Source organism: Cnephaeus nilssonii (genome assembly GCF_951640355.1).
Source record: "Cnephaeus nilssonii genome assembly, chromosome: 6".
In the NCBI taxonomy this organism is placed as follows: domain Eukaryota; kingdom Metazoa; phylum Chordata; class Mammalia; order Chiroptera; family Vespertilionidae; genus Cnephaeus; species Cnephaeus nilssonii.
In genome coordinates, this window is record NC_137077.1 from 29,873,019 (window position 1) to 29,892,857 (window position 19,839).

General features: G+C 38.4%; 1 protein-coding gene across 1 annotated transcript in view; it reads right to left on the bottom strand.

The window, feature by feature from the left end:
- Positions 1–3,084: 3,084 nt before the first annotated feature.
- The window catches only part of SLCO1A2 (solute carrier organic anion transporter family member 1A2), a gene marked incomplete at its 3' end in the record, with an annotated part of 29,579 nt that continues 12,824 nt past the window's right edge, over positions 3,085–19,839 (bottom strand). Inside the window, exons 7-14 of the mRNA XM_079773828.1 lie at positions 17,138–17,236; positions 16,257–16,475; positions 12,581–12,745; positions 10,897–11,092; positions 9,132–9,297; positions 8,035–8,207; positions 3,754–3,818; positions 3,085–3,206 (exon numbers count right to left, since the gene is read on the bottom strand). Coding sequence (XP_079629954.1) covers positions 3,085–3,206; positions 3,754–3,818; positions 8,035–8,207; positions 9,132–9,297; positions 10,897–11,092; positions 12,581–12,745; positions 16,257–16,475; positions 17,138–17,236 — 1,205 coding nt within the window. The remainder of the gene's footprint in view (positions 3,207–3,753; positions 3,819–8,034; positions 8,208–9,131; positions 9,298–10,896; positions 11,093–12,580; positions 12,746–16,256; positions 16,476–17,137; positions 17,237–19,839) is intronic.

Here is a 19,839-nt window from a genome sequence, read left to right on the forward strand (position 1 = left end):
AGAGAAAGAGAGCAAAAATGGGTGGGGGGACATTGATGTGAGAGAGAAACATCGATTAATTGCCTCCTGTACATGCTCTGACTTGGAATCGAACTCAAAACCTAGATATGTGCCTTCACCAGGAATCGAACCTGCAACTCTCTGATGAATGAGATGATGCTTCAACCAACTAAGCCACCTGGCCAGGGCCCTTTTTCATTCATAATACTGTTTATTTGTGTTACCTCTCTTTATTTGTCTTTCCAGATTAACTGCCATTATTATATTTTAAACTTTTCAAAAACACAGCTTTTATTTTTTTGTTACATCTATGATATGTAGCCTATTAGTTTCTGCTTTGTATTTTCATCTTTCTACTTGTAAAATGTTATTTTATTATGAAACATTTCAAGAATACAGGAAAAAATTAAACAAGTCTTAACTCACTACCAAGGTTTTTTAAATTAATAAATTTTGTTACTTTTATTTCAGACTGATTTAGCAGAAAATACTAATACATTTAAGTCCTCTGTGTACCCTATAATCCTAATGCTTTCTAACCCATCCCAGATATAACATTATGTTGAATATTATTAATTTTGTTCCTCATTTATTTTTAAAGTTTTACAAAGTATATATGTATACATTCATGATTTATACAATTATTTTATGTGTTTTTTACATTTTAAATAATTGGCATAATACTGCCCCACTAGGAGAACTTAATTCAAATTTAAACCAAATTCTGATATCCAAATGAGAAAGAACACAAAATAGGAAGAGAAAAATGGAAGAGTTTTGTTCAAAAACTGGTTAATATCATGTGTTTTGTTCAAAATCAGATTTTGATTAACAAAAAAAATAAGCCTTTAAGAGACATGAAGAATATTGTGACAGTGAAATTTAATGAGAGAGAACAAGTATCACTTTGGAGATCAGAGGTAGTTGGTGAAAGGAAGTAAGGATTCAAGCTAGTAAGATGCTAAAATGATGGAGGATGAAATGGGACACTTTAGATCAGCGATTTTCAACTGTGTGCCGCAAGAATTTTTAAAACATGCAATTCCTGACTATTTAGTCAAGGGCACTGACCTCTCTTCCCTTAAATTTTCAAATAATAAATTACAACAATCAATACAACAATAGCTATCCAGTGTGAATGAATCAAAATTATCTTTTCTTTTGTCAAACTGGCAAAAAATATATATATTTTTGGTGTGCCACATAATTTTAGTAATTAGTTTATATGTGCCATGAGATGAAAAGGATTGAAAATTGCTGCTTTAGAGAATAAAATAATTTAGATAGGTAACTTATGTATAGCCATTACCTTCAATAATGTATTGACTGCAAACAATTAAACAAACAACATTTTAAAAGGCTAGGTTAAGGAAATCATCCATGTTTATATTTATCAAGTACTTTGAAAATATTGAGAAAATGAAATTCTAGCACATAAATTAAAAGTGGGGATATAGTATCAATATCTATTCTGGAAACAAAACAAAAAGTAGACTAGTCACTTGGCAAAGAAAATATTAGATATTAGAGGCCTGGTGCACGAATTCGTGCACCAGTGAGGTCCCTTGGCCTGGCCTACAGGATCAGGCTGAAACCAGCTCTTCAACATCCCCTGAGGGGTCCCGAATTGCGAGAGGGTGCAGGCCAGGCCAAGGGACCCCACCAGTGCACAATCAGGGCCAGGGAGGGATGCGGGAGATTGGCCAGCCAGGGAGGGACCACAGGAGGACTCCAGGGCATGTCCAGACCGTTTTGCTCAGTCCTGATTGGACAGACCCCAGCAGCAAGCTAACCTACCGGTCGGAGCATCTGCCCCCTGGTGGTCAGTGCACATCATAGTAAGTGGTTGAGCGGCCTTAGCATATCATTAGCATTCTAGTTGCCTGGTGCACAAAATTCGTGCACGGGGAGGGGAGTGTTCCACAGCCTGGCCTGCACCCTCTCCAATCTGGTATCCCTCAAAGGATGTCGTACTGCCAGTTTACAGGGATCAGGCCTAAACCGGCAGTCGGACATCCCTCTCACAATCCGGGACTGCTGACTCCAGCTGCTCACCTGTCTGCCTGCCTGCCTGATTGCCCCTAACCACTCTGCCTGCCGGCCTGCTTGCCCCCAACTGCCGCCCACCGCTGGCCTGCTTGCCCCCAAATGCACCCCACAAGCCTGATCACCCCCAACTGCCCCCCCTGCTGGCCTGCTCACCCCCGCCTCCCCTCCCCACTGGCCTGCTCACCTCCACACCCCCTCCCCACTGGCCTGCTCACCCCGAACTGCCCCCCTGCTGGCCTGCTCACTCCAAACTGCCCCCCACTGTCCTGATCACCTCCAACTGACCCCTACTGATGGCCTGCTCACCTCCAACTGGCCCCCTGCTGGTCTGCTTACCCCCAACGGCCCCGCCCCCCACCAACCTGATCACCCACAACTGCTGTCCCATCCTGGCCTGATGACTCCCAGCGACCCAAGCTCCCAGCCCCTCCTTTTTTTCTTTCTTTTTTTTTTCCAGTGCCTCCTTAAGCAGAGGCCAGGGCTAGCTGGAAGCAAGTATCTGGGATTTATTTATCTTCTATAATTGAAACTTTATAGCCTTGAGCGGAGGCCAGGGCCAGCCAGAGCAGGTGGGAAGCTTGGCTTCCTCCATCGCCGGGGGCAACCCAAGACTCCTGCTCGCTCCAGCTCTGTGGCTGCTGCTATTTTTGTTGGGATTTATTTATCTTCTATAATTGAAACTTTGTAGCCTTGATCGGAGGCCAGGCCTTGCCAGGGCAGGTGGGAAGCTTGGCTTCCTCCATTGCAGGGCAACCCAAGCCTCCTGCTCACTCCAGCTCCATGGTCACCTCCATCTTAGTTGGGTTAATTTGCATACTCGCTCCTGATTGGCTGGTGGGTGTGGCTGGTGGGCGTAGCAGAGGTACGGTCAATTTGCATGTTTCTCTTTTATTAGTGTAGATTACGCTTTGATTGGTTGAACGGCTGATCAGACGACCAGAGACTTAGCATATGAGGCTTTTATTATATAGGATGATTGGTGTCATTTTATGCAGTCTATCCTAAGAAAACAATTCTTTTAAAAAATTATTATCTTTACCTGAAGTTGGTGGAATCATATATCCTGCATGCTCCTGACTCACCACATTTAAAAGTTGCCCAGTGTAAACATGTGGAGTCCATTAAAGCTCCAAAATATATAGGTGCAGGGATTCCAGCTACAATAAAAGAGAGAAAGAAAACTCTATTAAGAAGGTAAGAATTAAGATACATTATATTGTTTGAGAGAATTTTAATTTCCTCTATTTGAAGAACCAACAAAATTAACAATATCTAAATTTAATACTTGACTTTATTTTAGAGAGATTAGAAATTACTTTTACCCTTAAAGTTTCTAGATTATAAAGGATAAGTAATCTTGTGGACAAATGCAACACAAAACTATTGATAGAAAAAAACATTGAATTCATTATTATATTTTTTCTTCAATGTTTTGGGTCAATCATATGTACATTTTATTTTAACATAGCATTTCCTGTTCATTTGATTTTCAAATCCAATAGATGAAAAGTAGAATTAAGTTTAAATAGGACTTTTTTTAAGTAAAAGAAGGAAGTTCTCTAGTTCTTCTTGCACTTCATTCTTATACTAATTACAGAGTGCTATCTAAAGCAAAAGGGATACTTGCTAGACTCTTGCTCTGAGAGAGTGATTTAATTTACTTAGTATTCTGATATAATATTGGGAAAAAATGACTATTTTTACCAAATACTCTTGTGGAAAATGCATGCAATCCTACACCAAGAGACTTCTCTTCAGGCTTAATACACCTAAAAGAGAAATGAATTCACAAATAAAATAATGAGATTTAAAACTACCATATGCAATGGTGGAATATTACTCAGCAATAAAAAATGACTGAAATGTTGCCATTTGCAACAACATAGATGGACCTAGAGGGTATTATGTTAAGTGAAGTAAGTCAGACAGAGAAAGACAAGTACTCTATGTTTTCACTTATATGTGAAATCTAAAAAAATAATACAAATGAATAAACAAATCAAAGCAGAAGCAGACCCATAGATGCAGAGAACAATGTGATGGTTGCCAAAAGGGAGGGGTTGTGGATTGTGTGAAATGTTTTAAAAATAAAGCAACTTTTGGCCTGGTCAGGGTGGCTCAGTGGTTGAGCATAGACCTATGAACCAGGAGGACACAGTTCAATTCCCAGTCAGGGCACATGCCCCCATGTGAGCTAAATTCCCAGTGGGAAGCACGTGCAGAAGGCAGCCAATCAATGATTCTCTCTCATCATTGATGTTTCTATCTCTCTCTCTCTCCCTTCTTCTCTAAAATCAATAAAAATATTTAAAAAGAAATAAAATAAAGCCATTTTTTTAAATAAATAAAATAAAATGATTAATTTCTTTTTTCTTAACTTTTATTTATTGATATGAGAAAGAGAGAGAGAGATCGATTTGTTGTTCCACTTATTTATGCATTCAAGTGTTGACTCTTGTATGTGCCTTGATTAAAGATCTAACCCACAACCTTGTCTTATTTTAGCAATGATGCTCTAACCAAGTAAGCTACCTGGCCAGATACTACTATCATAATTTCTTAAAAGAACTGTTTGTGTGCTAGTAACACACTGAGCATTAGAATTCCCTTGCATGCTCTAGTCTTGGTTATTCAAGGCCTGATTATCCAGTTTGTAGACTATACAGTAAGTAGCCTCACTTCTGGTTCTTGGCATTTTACCCAAAACTTTTTCCTCATTCATTTCTATCAGAAAGTTGTCAAAGGAGAAAATATTCCATATCAGTTCATTTCTATCCTCTCATTGAAGTAATAGTTCTTGATTCTAATGATTCAACCTTTAGCCTAAAACAAGAACAATGCAAACCTAGCTATTTTTAAATTATTTGTATTGGAGGAAACCAAGATGGTGGCATAGGTAAACACCTAAACTGCTGCCTCGCACAATAATTTCAAAACTACAACTAAAAGACAAAACGTCTATCACCCAGAACCACAGGAAAGCTGGCTGAGTGGAAGTTCTACAACTAGAAGGAAAGAGAAAAGAGCATTGAGACGTGCACAAGTGCTGAAAAGCTGAGGTACAGAGGCACGTGAATCGGGCTGGCAGCGGATGTCGGGGTGTGCTGCTTCTTTCAAACCAAAGGGAGACAAGCTCCCGATTACACTGAACTCCAGTTTCTGGGGAGACGCTGGGGACCCAAAATCCAACGGGGATAAGCTGGACTGTCTGCCATCGGGTCAGAAAGTGAGGGTGACTTTCTTGCAGAGGTGCGCACAGCAATCATTGTTTACTGCGCTGGGGCACGGGACGCGGGGACTTGGAAACATGGAGATGCAGAGATGGCTGACTGGCAGCAATCGCTGTTTGCCACACACTAGCCTAGTGACTCCCTGAGACCCCGCCCCACACAATCTACAAACCCACCCAAGCTCCACGTAGCGGCTTTTGCATATAAATGGCCTGCCCTATCGCAGCTTAACCTAACAAACTTCAGATCTAGTCAGACAGCTCCAAAACCTCCAAACCCCAAGCAAAGAAGAGAAAACTGTAGTTCTCGCTGTAGCTCCTGCTGGGTGGCCTCAGACAGTAGCTGACCTGCACCCCATTGGAGATCCAGAAGCTAGTGTATCTAGTGGTCAGTGTGAGATGACACCAGATTTCAACTACTCACATCCATAAGTGACACATTCAAGAGGCAGACTCAGTGAGCACCAAAGCCCCACTGAAGCAAGTCCTGCCCCATAAGCGTGTCTCCAGCACAGCAGTTCTTCCATTATAGACACAGCAGGTCCTCACAGCCAATTGGCCTGGAGGTCGGTTCCTCCCAGTGTACCAACAGCAATCAAGGCTTAACTACATCAAGACTTTGCACTCAGCCCACAAAGGGGTGCACCAAGAGTGTCCACCTCAGGTGATAGGGGAGGCTGAACTACTGGGCCCTATAAGTCACCTACCACAGAAAACCACTCCATCAACACAGGGAAGCAGCAAAATGCAGAGACAAAGAAACATGTCACGAATGAAAGAAATGGAGGAAAGCAAACTACTGAACATAGAGTTCAAAACCACATTTATAAGGTTACTCAAGAATCTTCTAAAAACCACCGAGAAACTTGATGAGACCTCCGAGGAGCTTAGAGAGACCTTCAAGGAGCTTAATGAGAATGCCAAAAAAATGGAAAAGGACCAGTCAGAAATTAAGCATACACTGTCTGAAATAAAGAATATACAGAAATTCAACTGTAGATCAAAGGACCCCAAGAATCAAACCAAAGATCTGAAATATGAGGAAACAAAAAACACCCAACCAGAAAAACAAAAAGAAAAAAGAATCCAAAAATATGAAGATAGTGTAAGGAGCCTCTGGGACAACTTCAAGCATACCAACATCCGAATTATTCGGGTGCCAGAAGAGGAGAGAGAGCAAAATATTAAATACCTACTAGAAGAAATAATGACAGAAAACTTTCCCTACCTGGTGAAAGAAATAGACTTACAAGTCCAGAAAGCGCAGAAAACCCCAAACAAGAGGAATCCAAAGAGGACCACACCAAGACACATCATAATTAAAATGCCAAGGGCAAAAGACAAAGAGAGAATCTTGAAAGCAGCAAGAGAAAAACAGTTAATTACCTACAAGGGAGTACCCATACGACTGTCAGCTGATTTCTCAACAGAAACTATGCAGGCCAGAAGGGAGTGGCAAGAAATATTCAAAATGATGAACAGCAAGAACCTACAACCAAGATTACTCTACCCAGCAAAGCTATCATTCAGAATTGAAGGTCAGATAAAGAGCTTCACAGACAAGAAAAAGCTAAAGAAGTTCATCACCACCAAACCAGGATTATATGAAATGCTGAAGGGTATTCTTTAAGAGAGGAAGAAGAAGAAAAAGGTAAAGATAAAAATTATGAACAACAAAATGACGACAAATACATACCTACCAACAAGTGAATCTAAAAGTCAAGTGAATAAAAAAATCTGATGAACAGAATGGACTGATGAATATATTAGAATCAGGGACATAGAAAGGGAGTGGACTGACAATTCTCAGGGGGAAGTAGGTGTGAGGGGTGCGGGAAGAGATTGGACAAAAATCTTACACCTATGGATGAAGACAGTGGCGGGGGGTAAGGGCATGGGGTGGGGTGGGGAATCAGGTGGAGGGGAGCTATGGGGAGGGGAAAGAGGAACACCTGTAATAATCTGAACAATAAAGATTTATTTAAAAAATAAATAAAATAAAATAAAATAAAATAAAATAAAATAAAATAAAATAAAATAAATAAATAAATAATTTGTGTTAGCAAAATACAGGAAAGCCAATAATTTACACAAGTAAATGCAAGGAGGAAAGAAAGAATAAAAATTTTCCAAGGAAAGTGATGAAAAACTCCAAAGCAAACATATGTTAAGTGATTTGGTATAATTTCAAGAGTCACACTGATTTCTTTTTCTCTCGAGAAATTCTCCCACCTTTTCACTGTCGCCTGAAATGCCTGTAAGTAGAAATGAAGACTATAATTCCCCAGTGCCACTGTTTGCGCCTCACTCGTTTCAGCATCGGCAGTGCTACCTGCTCAAAGAATTCACATGGAGAGCTCCTCTGTATTCCATTTCCTTCTCTGATTAAATCAAGGCTAAGAAAATAAAAGCCGCTTTCTTCACAAAAGGATGCAATACATTTTTAGCAAAAGCATCATCTTATTGGTATTTTCTTGTAACCTTACGACATAGATGTGTCTTTTTTTGTGTGTTAAACAATGAGAATTTCTTAGAAATAAGGAATAAAAGAAACTGAGGGAAACGTCAACAGATGAACATGTGTAGGGCTATCTTTAAAATTTCACAAAATTCAATAATGCTTTAATGCAAAACTCTTAATGAGTGACATATTAAAGCATTGAATTCTTGGGCCATGAGCTCCAACTGGCTTTCTGAGAAAGTTACCTTAATAAATGACCAGAAAGGAATCTAAATAAAGAAAATAATTTGTGTACCTCAGGAGAACCATATATCCAGGTATGGCAGATAAAGAGTAAATGAAACTGCTGACTGACGACAAGATTAAAAAGTACTGGAGCATCATGGAACAGTCATGTCCTTTGTCACACAGCCCAAGAACTGCAGATGAATTTCCTAAGGTTTGAATGCAGCTACAGTTATGGAACACCTGTCAAAAAGTAATACATTATCCTCTTTAAGGAAGAAAAATCTTAAACACAGATCTCAAGTATTTTCTACATCCCCCATTGGATCAAAATGGAGACTGTATATTCCCTTTATTCTCATCTCCTTTATAGTGTCTCTCAGGATCATAACAAAAAGTGAAACATAGAAGGGTAGTTTCAGAAACGTGGCATTTCTCTCTAAATATATGGAGTACATTTGCAATAGTTCACCTATCCTGAAGTCATGCTTTTTAAAAAGACATACTGTTTTGTCACAATACTAAGTATGAGAAACAAAACTTGTTCCAGAATGCTCAGTTGAAATATTTAGATAATTAAGATAAGTAAAGCTTTGTTTTAAAAAAAATATAGTTTATTTCAAAAACAGAGTAAAGTTCATTCTTTTTGGAATTCTTGTATGTTTCCAAGTTTTAATAAGACTCAAAATTTATGTTTACTATTATCACCAGCCAACATTTTTAGGCAAGAAAACAAGCCTAAATCCATCTTACAAAGCTCTCAGGATGTGGAACACATAGAAAACATGTGCATACGTATGCACAGAAAAAAACTCCAGCAAAACCATTGGCTGGATACTTGAGATCAAGCTGTCAACTTTATCTCAATGATAAAAATATTTCAGCCCAGAGTATTTTTAAAACAAATTATCTGAGTAATAATGTCAACTGCTATAAAATTAAAGATCAGTGCTCAGATACTCTAAAATAAGACCTAGGAAGTAAAAGGTAAATCAAGTGAGCATATGAAAAAAATGTTTATTTTTTCCTACAAAATAATTTGGTTTTGAAGACAGACTATAATTGTACTTTTATCAAATGTGGGCCCAGTTCACAGTTGGAAAGTGTCAATACAGTTCATAAATCAAAATTTCTGTTAAAAAAAAAAAAGCCAATAGGTTATGTTACCATGTTCAGTCCTGTTCCAACAAATGTCTCACAACCAGCAAGACAAGCTGACATATATGACAGACCATTGCTTCCACACACGGGGTCCCATGTTTTAGTGGGACAGTGACAATCCATGTTGCAATCATCAAGGATGACATTTCCAATGTGTAAATCTTGTTGCATTCTGAAATGATTTAAAATAATACCATGAATATTGAAAGACTACTAGACCATTTTCTCTTTCTTTTTATCATCTCAGTCCACAGTTAAATTTTTTCTTCCCCAAAATAGAAACAGAAAACTTCCAACCATCAGTGTGAGGCCTGGGTATTATAGATAGGGCATAAAAGACAGCTGCTTCAGTGACCACACAGCCACTTTTTCAATGATTTATTTTACATAAACATACAGTCAATGAACAAGAATTAGTTGAGTGCCTACCACATGGGAGGTGTTTTTCCAAGTATTATTAGAACTCAAAAATAAAGTTGCCCTAATCCCTATGGTTGATCCACATCATGGAAAGTAACAAGAGAGATCATATTCCATTAATGCAATCTCAAGAGCTCACTTTAAGGTCAAAATCCGGCCCTTCTCACTGTGGCTCAGTTAGTTGAATGTCATCCCATGCACCAAAAGGTCACTGGCCCAGGTTATGGGTTCGGGTGCATATGGGAGGCCACCAATAAATGTTTCTCTCTCTCTCCCTTTCTTTTCCTCTCTCTCTAAAACCAATAAAAACATACTTTTAACAAAATCTGTAAGTCCAACATATACTATAGATAATACATTTAGCTCCAGAAACATAACTACAAAATATGTGTAAACAAATATATTCTTCTAGTATAAAAGTGCATCAGGAACAACCAGTGCTGCCATCTTGATGACCACCCATCCTACAGGGAACCTGGGCCCATCCTAATACCTCACTAAGGCAGGGAGTCAAGCTGGTAGCCCTGCTCTACAGTTAAGTGTAGCTTCTGACCCCACATAACCAATAACCCTGAGCATCCTCAAAGCCCAGCATAACACTGCCAGACCATGAAGCCAAGCCTACAGCACTGCGCAGCCTCAGAGCCCAGCCGACAGGCCTACCCAATGCCTTAACACAATCAGCAGCCTTACTCAGTCATGGAATCTAGCCAATGACCCCGCTTAATCATGCAGCATATCCTACAGCCTCACTTCAGTGAGAGAAAGTGGACTGTGACCCTGCTCGTTCAGGGATCACTGTTTCTAGCACACCCAACGTTCCTATAGGCCCAGAGAACCCTCAAAATACAAATCTAAAACTACTGAACAATAATACATAACTATACAAATGAAATACATGAATTTATATGAGTTATTGCATCATGTATCAGGATTGGGTTAAGCTCAATTTAAGCTTATTGTGGAAACATAAAAGTGATTGAGGCTGTATGCTCAACCCTTAATTTTACCCACTTATGAGAGTGTAAAATATTTAGATAACATATCCCAATGCAACCTAAAACTATAGGTAGTTTCTTTTGATATTACTTTAGTATCTAGGAGGATACTACAAAGACCTACACATAGACACACATGCAATCATAAACTCACCAACCCTGTGATATATTCCCAACCTCTTTATTAAACCTGGAACCTGAATACATTTGGTTGTAATTGACAGATGAAGGAAAGGTGAAAGACCATAGATTGCTACCATTAGCAAATGGTCTGGTCGTGGATAATCATTGGAGAAAATATGTTATTAACTATTCAAGTGTATAACATTCTTTAGTAAAAAAAAAAAGCATACCCTTTATAATCGGTGGTTATGCCAGCAACTGAAGAATTATCACAGATCATGAAAAAACACGAAAAGTAGAGAAGAAAGTCAATGAAAGATAACCAAAATGCTATGTGGGCAGCTTGTTTGACAGTAATTTTGAACTTTTTCATCATTAATCCGCCGAATATATATCCAATGCATATTGGAGGTAAGTTGTAAATACCTATAAATGCAAGAAATGTTATTTACAATGTGACTTAGCAAAGGAACAAATATGATATTATTTTTATCTAACTATAGACTGCAGAAAAGATATCTAGCACGTCTTACACAAGAAACCATTTAGGTCCATTTCACAGTAAGTATGGCTGATTGAATTTTATCCCTACTTAGTTACATGCTATCTACAGAGAGCTTTTTAAATACCCCTCAATGTCAAAGTATATTTTGAAGATCTATTATCATTCATTTAATTGATAACAAGAGGATATAAATGTTTTGTAGGATCCAGGTAGGAGTGGCAAGTCAAAGTTGACAGACCAGTAATTTATTGCTTTCCATTTTGGGGGTTTCAATATAATATAAATCATATAAATAATATAAATATAAATATAAATAAATATATATATTTATATTTATATTTATATTATTTATATGATTTTGCTGTTGTTTATTCCTACTTTGATTAAGAATTTGGCACAGTTTAAGGTACTTTAAAAGATTACTGCCTGTGATTGTCAAGTATATTTACAATCTTAGTATCTTGCTGCTACTCCTCCCTCCACACAAGGAAAAAAAGAAGAAAAAGGAAGAGACAGCCTTGGGTTGCATTCTTACATGCCAGGATCTGCTCACTGAATTACACCCTTGGAAGAGATTGTTAAAAATCTATTCCAGAGCCCCACACCAGAAATTCAGTATGTCTGATTCAGTATGTCTAAGGTGGGCACCAGGTATCTGAACTTTTAACTAACACTCTAGGATCAGTGGTCTGTAAACTCATTAGTCAACAGAGCCAAAATCAGCAGTACAACGATTGAAATTTCTTTTGAGAGCCAAATTTTTTAAACTTAAACTTCTTCTAACGCCACTTCTTCAAAATAGACTCTCCCAGGCCGTGGTATTTTGTGGAAGAGCCACACTCAAGGGGCCAAAAAGCCGCATGTGGCTCGCGAGCCGCAGTTTGCCAACCACGGCTCTAGGTTATGTGGATGCAGTTAATTTAGGGAATTTACTTTCAAAACTGTAAAGAGATTCTTAGAGAAACCTAAACGGGGAGAGGGGAGGGTGGTGTAGTCTATGTGGTCACAAGAAAATCAGAATATATGGGCTGCAGAGACACCTGAAACCACCAGGGGGACCAGGGGAACCATGAAATTCATGATCGGGAGCCAAGAGTAAAATCTGAGAGTAAAACATTGACTCCTAATGAATTCACTCTCTTCCTTTTTTTTTTCTTCATTAATGGATTGCCTATCTGAAAATTGTAACTAATTTGTGCATCCTCGAGATTTTCAGAAATATTTTGAATTTGTGTCTGGAGAGAGAGAGCAGAAAAGAGAACCTACCCTTTGTTGATTTCATTGGAGAGAAGACAGAAATATCCTAACATATTTTAATTTAGGCGTTTCCTAGACCCATCATCACTCTGTTTACCATTTCAGGGGGGAGGAGGGGAGTGGGCTACTAATGCTGAGAAGGACAAACATACCAATTAGAAAGATTGCATCTGAAGTTGACTTCCCATATTGCTGTTCCACATATTTAGGCATGAAGAACATCATATTAACAAATGCATTGAACTGTACCACACTTATTAGCATAAAAAGCATGTAAACTGGGTTGCAAAAAAGACTTTTCATGAATGGTAAAAAATCTGAAAGGGAAGAGAGACAACAGTGTCAAACTAACTTGTTTCTGCATTTTCTGATAGACTTTTTCTGAAACATCAACTTCCCCTCCAAACTGCTTTCCTGTTTTATAATGCACACATTGTTAACTCTTTTTACCTCTTAGAAGCTGAAGTTATGCCATTGTTTTTGACAGCTTCTGCAAGTCAGTGACACAGCTTACTAGATAGGTATCATAGCACAATAGTTTTGTCTTCGCTAAGTTACTATTGTGTCTTAAGGAAAAACTGCAATGTGACCAAAATATTGTCTTTCATTTTATCCTTCTCTTTTTCCTTCTAATTAATATCCTCTCTTCTCTAGAGATCATCTGGAATGAAAGATATTTGTCCTATTCTCTAATGTCTGGAAGAAAATCAATTTGATAAAGAAGTTCACACTCTAATATTGATATTATCATTCCTAAACATCTATACTAATAATGGAGGAATATGCAAATTGTCCAGGACACCGTCACAGTAACAACTGAACAGCAGGCTGCATGCAGCGACAAGGCCGGCAAGGGGTTTAGTGAAGGACGACCAAACGACTAAATAACAGGCTGCATGGAGTGACCAGGCCAGCAGGGGGGTTAGTGATGGACAACCAAATGACTGAACAGCAGGCTGCATGAGGCGACCAGGCCAGCAGAAGGGTTAGTGAGGGATGACCAAATGACTGAATAGCAGACTGCGTGGGGTGACCAGGCCGGCAGGGGTTTAGTGAGGGACAACCAAATGACTGAACAGCAGGCTGTGTGGGGCAACCAGGCTGGCAGGGGGGGGGGTAGTTGGGGGTGACCAGGCCATTGGGGGGGGGGTGCAGTTGGGGCGGCCAGGCCAACAGGCAGAGGCGGTAAGTGAGCAGTTAGGAGCCAGCAGTCCCAGGTTGTGAGAGGGATGTTCGACTGCCTGTTTAGGCCTGTTCCCCGGGATTGGGCCTAAACCAGCAGTTGGACATCCCCTGAGGGGTCCCAGATTAGCAAGGGTGCAGGTTGAGCTTAGGGCACCCCCCCATGCACAAATTTTGTGCACCGGGCCTCTAGTTTAAAATAAATATGTATGTATTTGGGAGTTCATGGAATATAAATTTTCTCAGGTACCAGGTATTTTTCTGCTTTTTCAGAACATCAGTTTTGGTGGTTCAGCCAATGGTTTACAACAAAATGTGCTTAAAAACAACGTGGCTATCTTTTAAAACCCACTCCCTGAGATCTGATTCATTGGGTACATACCAAGGAAAAAGTATATAATTTAACCAAAACTTTTCCCTGTTTGTGTTCACTGCCAAAACTCAGAGCCAAATTTTTCCCATCTCTAGCAAATTCTCTGGGTCACACTGCTGCCACTTGGGGTCACTGTCTCACAGTTTCTTTTCACTTTCCCTGTCTTCAATTTCTCTGTCTTGATTACCTTCCTTATTCTGTATTATCCTGGTTTGCTTAATAAGCTACCTAAATCCATTCTGGAACAAAGTATCAATAAAAAAGCAAATTGAAATAAGAGGAAGCATAGCTCCATGAAAAGAGATGAATTCTAGTGGTAGAATTCATATCCTATCTAATAAAGAAGGAATATGCAAATTGACTGTCACACCATCAAAAAGATGGTGGCATCCATAGCCACAAGATGGCAGTGCCCAGTCCCCTCAGCCTCGCCGGAGTCCCACAGTCCTTTCAGCCCAGCCAGGGTGCAGGAGGCACATGGTGCAGCCGGACCCGCCTTTAGCCACCCAGCTGCTCAGGGCCAGCCCAAGGTGCAGGCAAGCCTTGGATGTTGGCTGCCCAGCCACCTAGGGCCAGCCTGAGGCATAGACAAGCCTCGGATGTTGGCTGCCCAGCCACCTAGGGCCAGCCTGAGGTGCAGACAAGCCTCGGATGTCAGCTGCCCAGCTGCCTAGGGCCACCCAAGGTTCAGGTAACCAGGGCCGGCCGAGGCTTACGCTGCCAGCAGTGGCAGCAGCAGACATGTGATGGGGCATCGCCTTCCCCTGATCACCAGGTCACTTCCCGCCCCCGAGGGCTCCCGGACTGTGAGAGGGGGCAGGCCAGGCTGTAGAAGTAGCAACCTCAACAAATAATACTAATACTAATACTAATACTAATACTACTAATAATAATAATAATGTGCCTGGACTCCTTTTACCTTCACACAACAACTCTATAATTATAACTACAATTATTATTTCTATTTTACAGATAAGAAAACAACCCTTCCCTGCCTTCCAAATGAATATTCTCTAAAAATTCCAAGACCCAGGCCATACTAATTAAATGTTTATACTAATTAAATCAGTCCTCTTGGGAATAATACAAAATTTCCAGGCATCAATGTTAAAAATTTCCCAGGTGATTCTAATACGTGGAAAAATTTTAAAATATAAATACTTAGACTCTTTTAACTTAGTTCCCCATAGAAATGCCTTCTGTAAATTATACTTTAAACTTTTACTGATAATCTATACCAAAGGGAGGAGGAGGTGGAGGAGGAGGAGGAGGAGGAGGAGGAGGAGGAGGAGGAGGAGGAGGAGGAGGAGGAGGAGGAGGGAGGAAAAGAAGAAGGAGGAGGAGGAATAGAGGAGGAGAAGGAGAAGGAGAAGGAGAAGGAGAAGGAGAAGGAGAAGGAGAAGGAGAAGGAGAAGGAGAAGGAGAAGGAGAAGGAGAAGGAGAAGGAGAAGGAGGGCAGTTACATGAAATATACTCCTACATTTGCTAGGAAATAACTATATAACTATGGGTTCAATATTGCCTAAATCATAACATATGACAATTATTTCTTTTTTTACAATTTGTTACTCAGGGAAGATTTTCTCCTTAATAACTACTATTCTTCCCTTTATCAAATATAAACAATTATATATCTTATTTTCTTTTTCTTTTTCTGCCTTAATTTCCAGGAAGCTCATAGCTAAGGTAATATCTTTGGATTCAGGACTGTAAACTTATTTGGAATAAGTGTATATTTTTCCTCCTTTTGTTCTTAGATTTAATTTCTTTTTTTAAACATATGTATTTTTTATTTCAGAGATGAAGGGAGAGGGAGAAAGAGATAGAAACATCAATGATGAGATAGAATTATCAATCAACTGCTTCCTGTACACTCCCCACTAGAGTTTAAGCCAGCAACCCAGACATGTGCCCTGACCGGGAATCAACCATAGGTCCACGCTCAACCACTGAGCCACACCAGCCAGGCTTAATTTCTTTTTTTAAAATTTGACCTTCAAGGCAAAACTAAATAAATAAGTTTGTTGAGTTCCCAGATTGATAAAGAATTTTATATAAATACTTATCTGAGATAATTCAGCTTCCACATTATATTACTTATTTCCAAGTAGTAGCACAGGAAGAATCAGACTAGTTAGACATTATTGACTGCTGACTGTTAATGGCAAATTGTCCTAATGTAGCCTAGCATGTTATAGTGCTAGACTCAAATAGAGACACATCTATATAAAACGAAAAGTAAATTATATAGTATTTAAATTTTTTATATTTGCCTTTAGTGATTCCACCGTTTTCCTTCTTGACTTCTTTTTGTTTCTCTTCTTTGTCATTTTTTACAATGTCAGCATTATCCTTTGATCCTTCCTTTGCAAGCGTTTTGGGCAAAAAGAAAAAAGGAATGGCAGTGAGCACATTCACTCCTGCACAAATCAAAATGCCAAACCACCATGCACCAACCCAACGAGTATCAATTGGAGTGATAGTCAGCTCATCTGTAAAAAAAATATACACATTTTTTATTAGCTTTAGTCATTTCTATGTGAACTACAGAAAAAAATTAAAATTACTGTTCTCAGGTTCTATCCAAGTATAGTTTGTATACAATTCAAATATTCATAAAAGTTGTCTGACAATGGACACAGACACTGGGATGGGAATGGCTGGCGGGGGGGGGGGGGCAAGTGGGGAAAAAGGAGACATATGTAAAACTTTAGACAATAAAAAAAATTGTCTGACAATGCATAGTGTTACAATAATGTCTAGCAATAAATTTGTTTGGAGATATGTTCTATCATGTAAGAAATTTATAATTATGTACTTATTAAATAACCATAAGGTCTAATTATCCAAAATGTTTGCTTGATTAAAGGAAATTCAAATCTATATGCTGAAATATTTTAAAAACAAGAAATATGGTCGTGGTGCAGAAGAAAGCATTGAATTTTGTGTCAGAAGATCAGAATTTTATCTTGCTCTCCTGCTCACTGGTATGAATTATTTAAAGATTTATTTAAACTCCTCTACTTTAGTTTAAACTCCTGGACAATAGTGAATCTATCTAATTGAAGGTCAAGTAAAGCAACAATAAACATGGTAGCATACCTGAAGTGGCTTTGTGTACTCTAGACACTATGACTAGATGTTACTGAATTACCTGTGTTTACAGATCCGGTGTCAACATAAACATTTGCACAGAATGACGCTAACAAAAGTCCAAACAAAGGACCAATGATAGCGCCTGTTTCTACAAACCCTAAAAATAAAAGAAAATATAAAGTTATAGTATAGTTATATATCCACATAAGGAGTTCTAATTCCACGAAGAGTCTCAAAACTGAATTGTTTTTGCTTTAGATATTTTTGCCTTAGATAGTCAATTTTCAAGTAACTTAAGTGGGTGTCCATGTAAGTAACAAGATTGATTCTGTAAGCATTGAAGAAGAAGCCTTATAATTTAAAGCCACTTTCTCTAAGCCTCCAAATTCACTTTTGCCAGGTCACAGGTAAAGACTTGCTAGAGCAGCATAGGGTGGGATCATGCTATCATTGAAGCCACAGACAGAGTAAGATTATTTTGAGGCTTTCCATAGCCACATTTTTAGAGGAATTCTAACACAATTCCATGTGATGTTAAATTTCCTATGGCATCTTCCTCATAAAAGCTTTACTCCCAGATCTCCCACTTGAAATTTTCTCTGGCTTTGTCCTCACTATTATTGACACTTCACTTTTATTAGGATCTCCTTTCTTACCCTTCGCATTCTTATCTATTTCCAACAGTCCTCATAACTTCTCGCTCATCTGAAATTTCATCACCAGTTTCTCATAACTTGTCCACAATTCAGAATCTATGCTGTACCCTCCCTGCTCATTGAAAATCCAGACATGAGCTGCTTCTACTATCTTTCTTTACTTCAACATGTGCTTGCTCATTGTCTCTGCCTTCTCTGCCGTTCTATAGGCTAGTTCACCCTATGTACACTCGACGTCTTGACATCAACACCTTCTATCTTCTCTGAGGTCTTGCTCAACCAAATACTTCTTTTGTGCTTGTTCACACTCTGATATCTACTGATATCTGCAATACCTCTAATGCACCCTGCTCTCTTTCTTTTCACTACACTCTGCCTCTCCTTCCTTACCAAGCAATCGCTCTACTCAAATCCTTCCACATTCTACTCAAAACAATCTCAGGTGGTAGCACCAATAATCTCTTCACCACTTATCCAGTGTCCTTTTCTAGCCCTCATCTTCCTAAGTCTCCATTTACTATTTGACATTGCTGGCCAACTTCTCTTTGAGTTTCCTCCTAAGGCTTTCTCAAAACTATACATTTATTGTTTTACTTTTCCCTCTACGACTACTCCTTCCTTGATTTTTCTTCCTCTCACAATTCTATTAAGAAGAAGTGTTCCCTAGTATTTTATTCTAGGACCTCTGGTTATATATAGCTTCACCTAGCAACCACACTTCTCCCTCTCAGTTTCATTTATTGTCTCAGTATAGATAATTCTCAAACTGTATTGCTAGCTTATATGTTCTCTCCTAAACTCCAGAACCCTACATGGAACTCTTTTCTTGATGTATAGCTAATTGAGTTATAGTTATTTAATTATATGCACACACATATTTATTTATTTATTTTTCAAATTAATTTAATTTTTTAAAAATTTCATTACACAGACATATTTATCAAATTTAATTGATTTATAATTACACAAGTTATTTATTTACTAAACTTTATATGGACCATGTCTTATTTATCTTAATATGTATAAAGATTGTCACAATTATTTCTATACATTAAACACCCTAGTATTTGTTGAATACAGAAATACATATTATAACAAGGTGTTTGTTAATTTATTGCAGGTAACTATTTGTATTCTTTCTTCTTTCCTTTTTTTTTTTTTTTTTTTAGTGATTGCATTGGAAAACAGGTGTGGAATTACTGAGCGAGAGAGAGAGAGATTTCAGAGGTCAAGGAGTTTTTGTTGTTATTAATCCTCACCCGAGGATATTTTTCCCCATTGATTTTTTTAGGAAGAGTGGAAGGGAAGGGGCGAGACAGAGAGAGAGAGAAATATTTATGTGAGAGAGACACGTTGATTGGTTGTAGGAGTCTGCAACTGAGGTACATGCTCTTGATCAGAATTGAACCCAAGACCCTTCAGTCTGCATGCAGACACTCTAACCACTGAGAAAACTGGCCAGGGCCATTTGTATTCTTTCAATGAGATATATGAAGGGATCTGAAAAGATTAAACAGAAAAACACTAGGAAAGGTTATTGTGAAATCAGTGAGTCATCAAAAGCTACCCAAAGTTATTTGGGGTAATGATTCCTAAATGTTTTAATTTATTTTGATTAAATAATTCTGTTTCATCTTCTCTCACCTTCTTTGACTTTTCTGGTTTTTAAAAGGTCTAATACATTAATAGAAAAATGTCACTGTACTCAAAGTTATGATTTTTATAAATAACAGATGAAATAACTAAAGAATATAAGCAAGTTATGCATAATAAATTAAAAATATTTAGGGGATCAGAAAATAACACAAGATGGTGAATCTTAATTTGGCTATAGTGGAAGGTGACATTGATTGATTTTAGAAAAGAAAATTTCAAGAAACAACCAAATGTACAAAGACAGACAAATTATGAAAAAGCATAACTAGTGTGGAGAGATTGTGATGAAGTGAAACTATATAGGAAACTAAATAAATAGAGTACAGAGCTATGAATAATAAGTGAAGACATCAGATTTAGCTAATAAAGAGCTAGTATGTTTCATGAACATGGTAGAGAAAATATGATTAAAGCACTGTTTGAGAAAAATTATACTGCAAGAATGTTT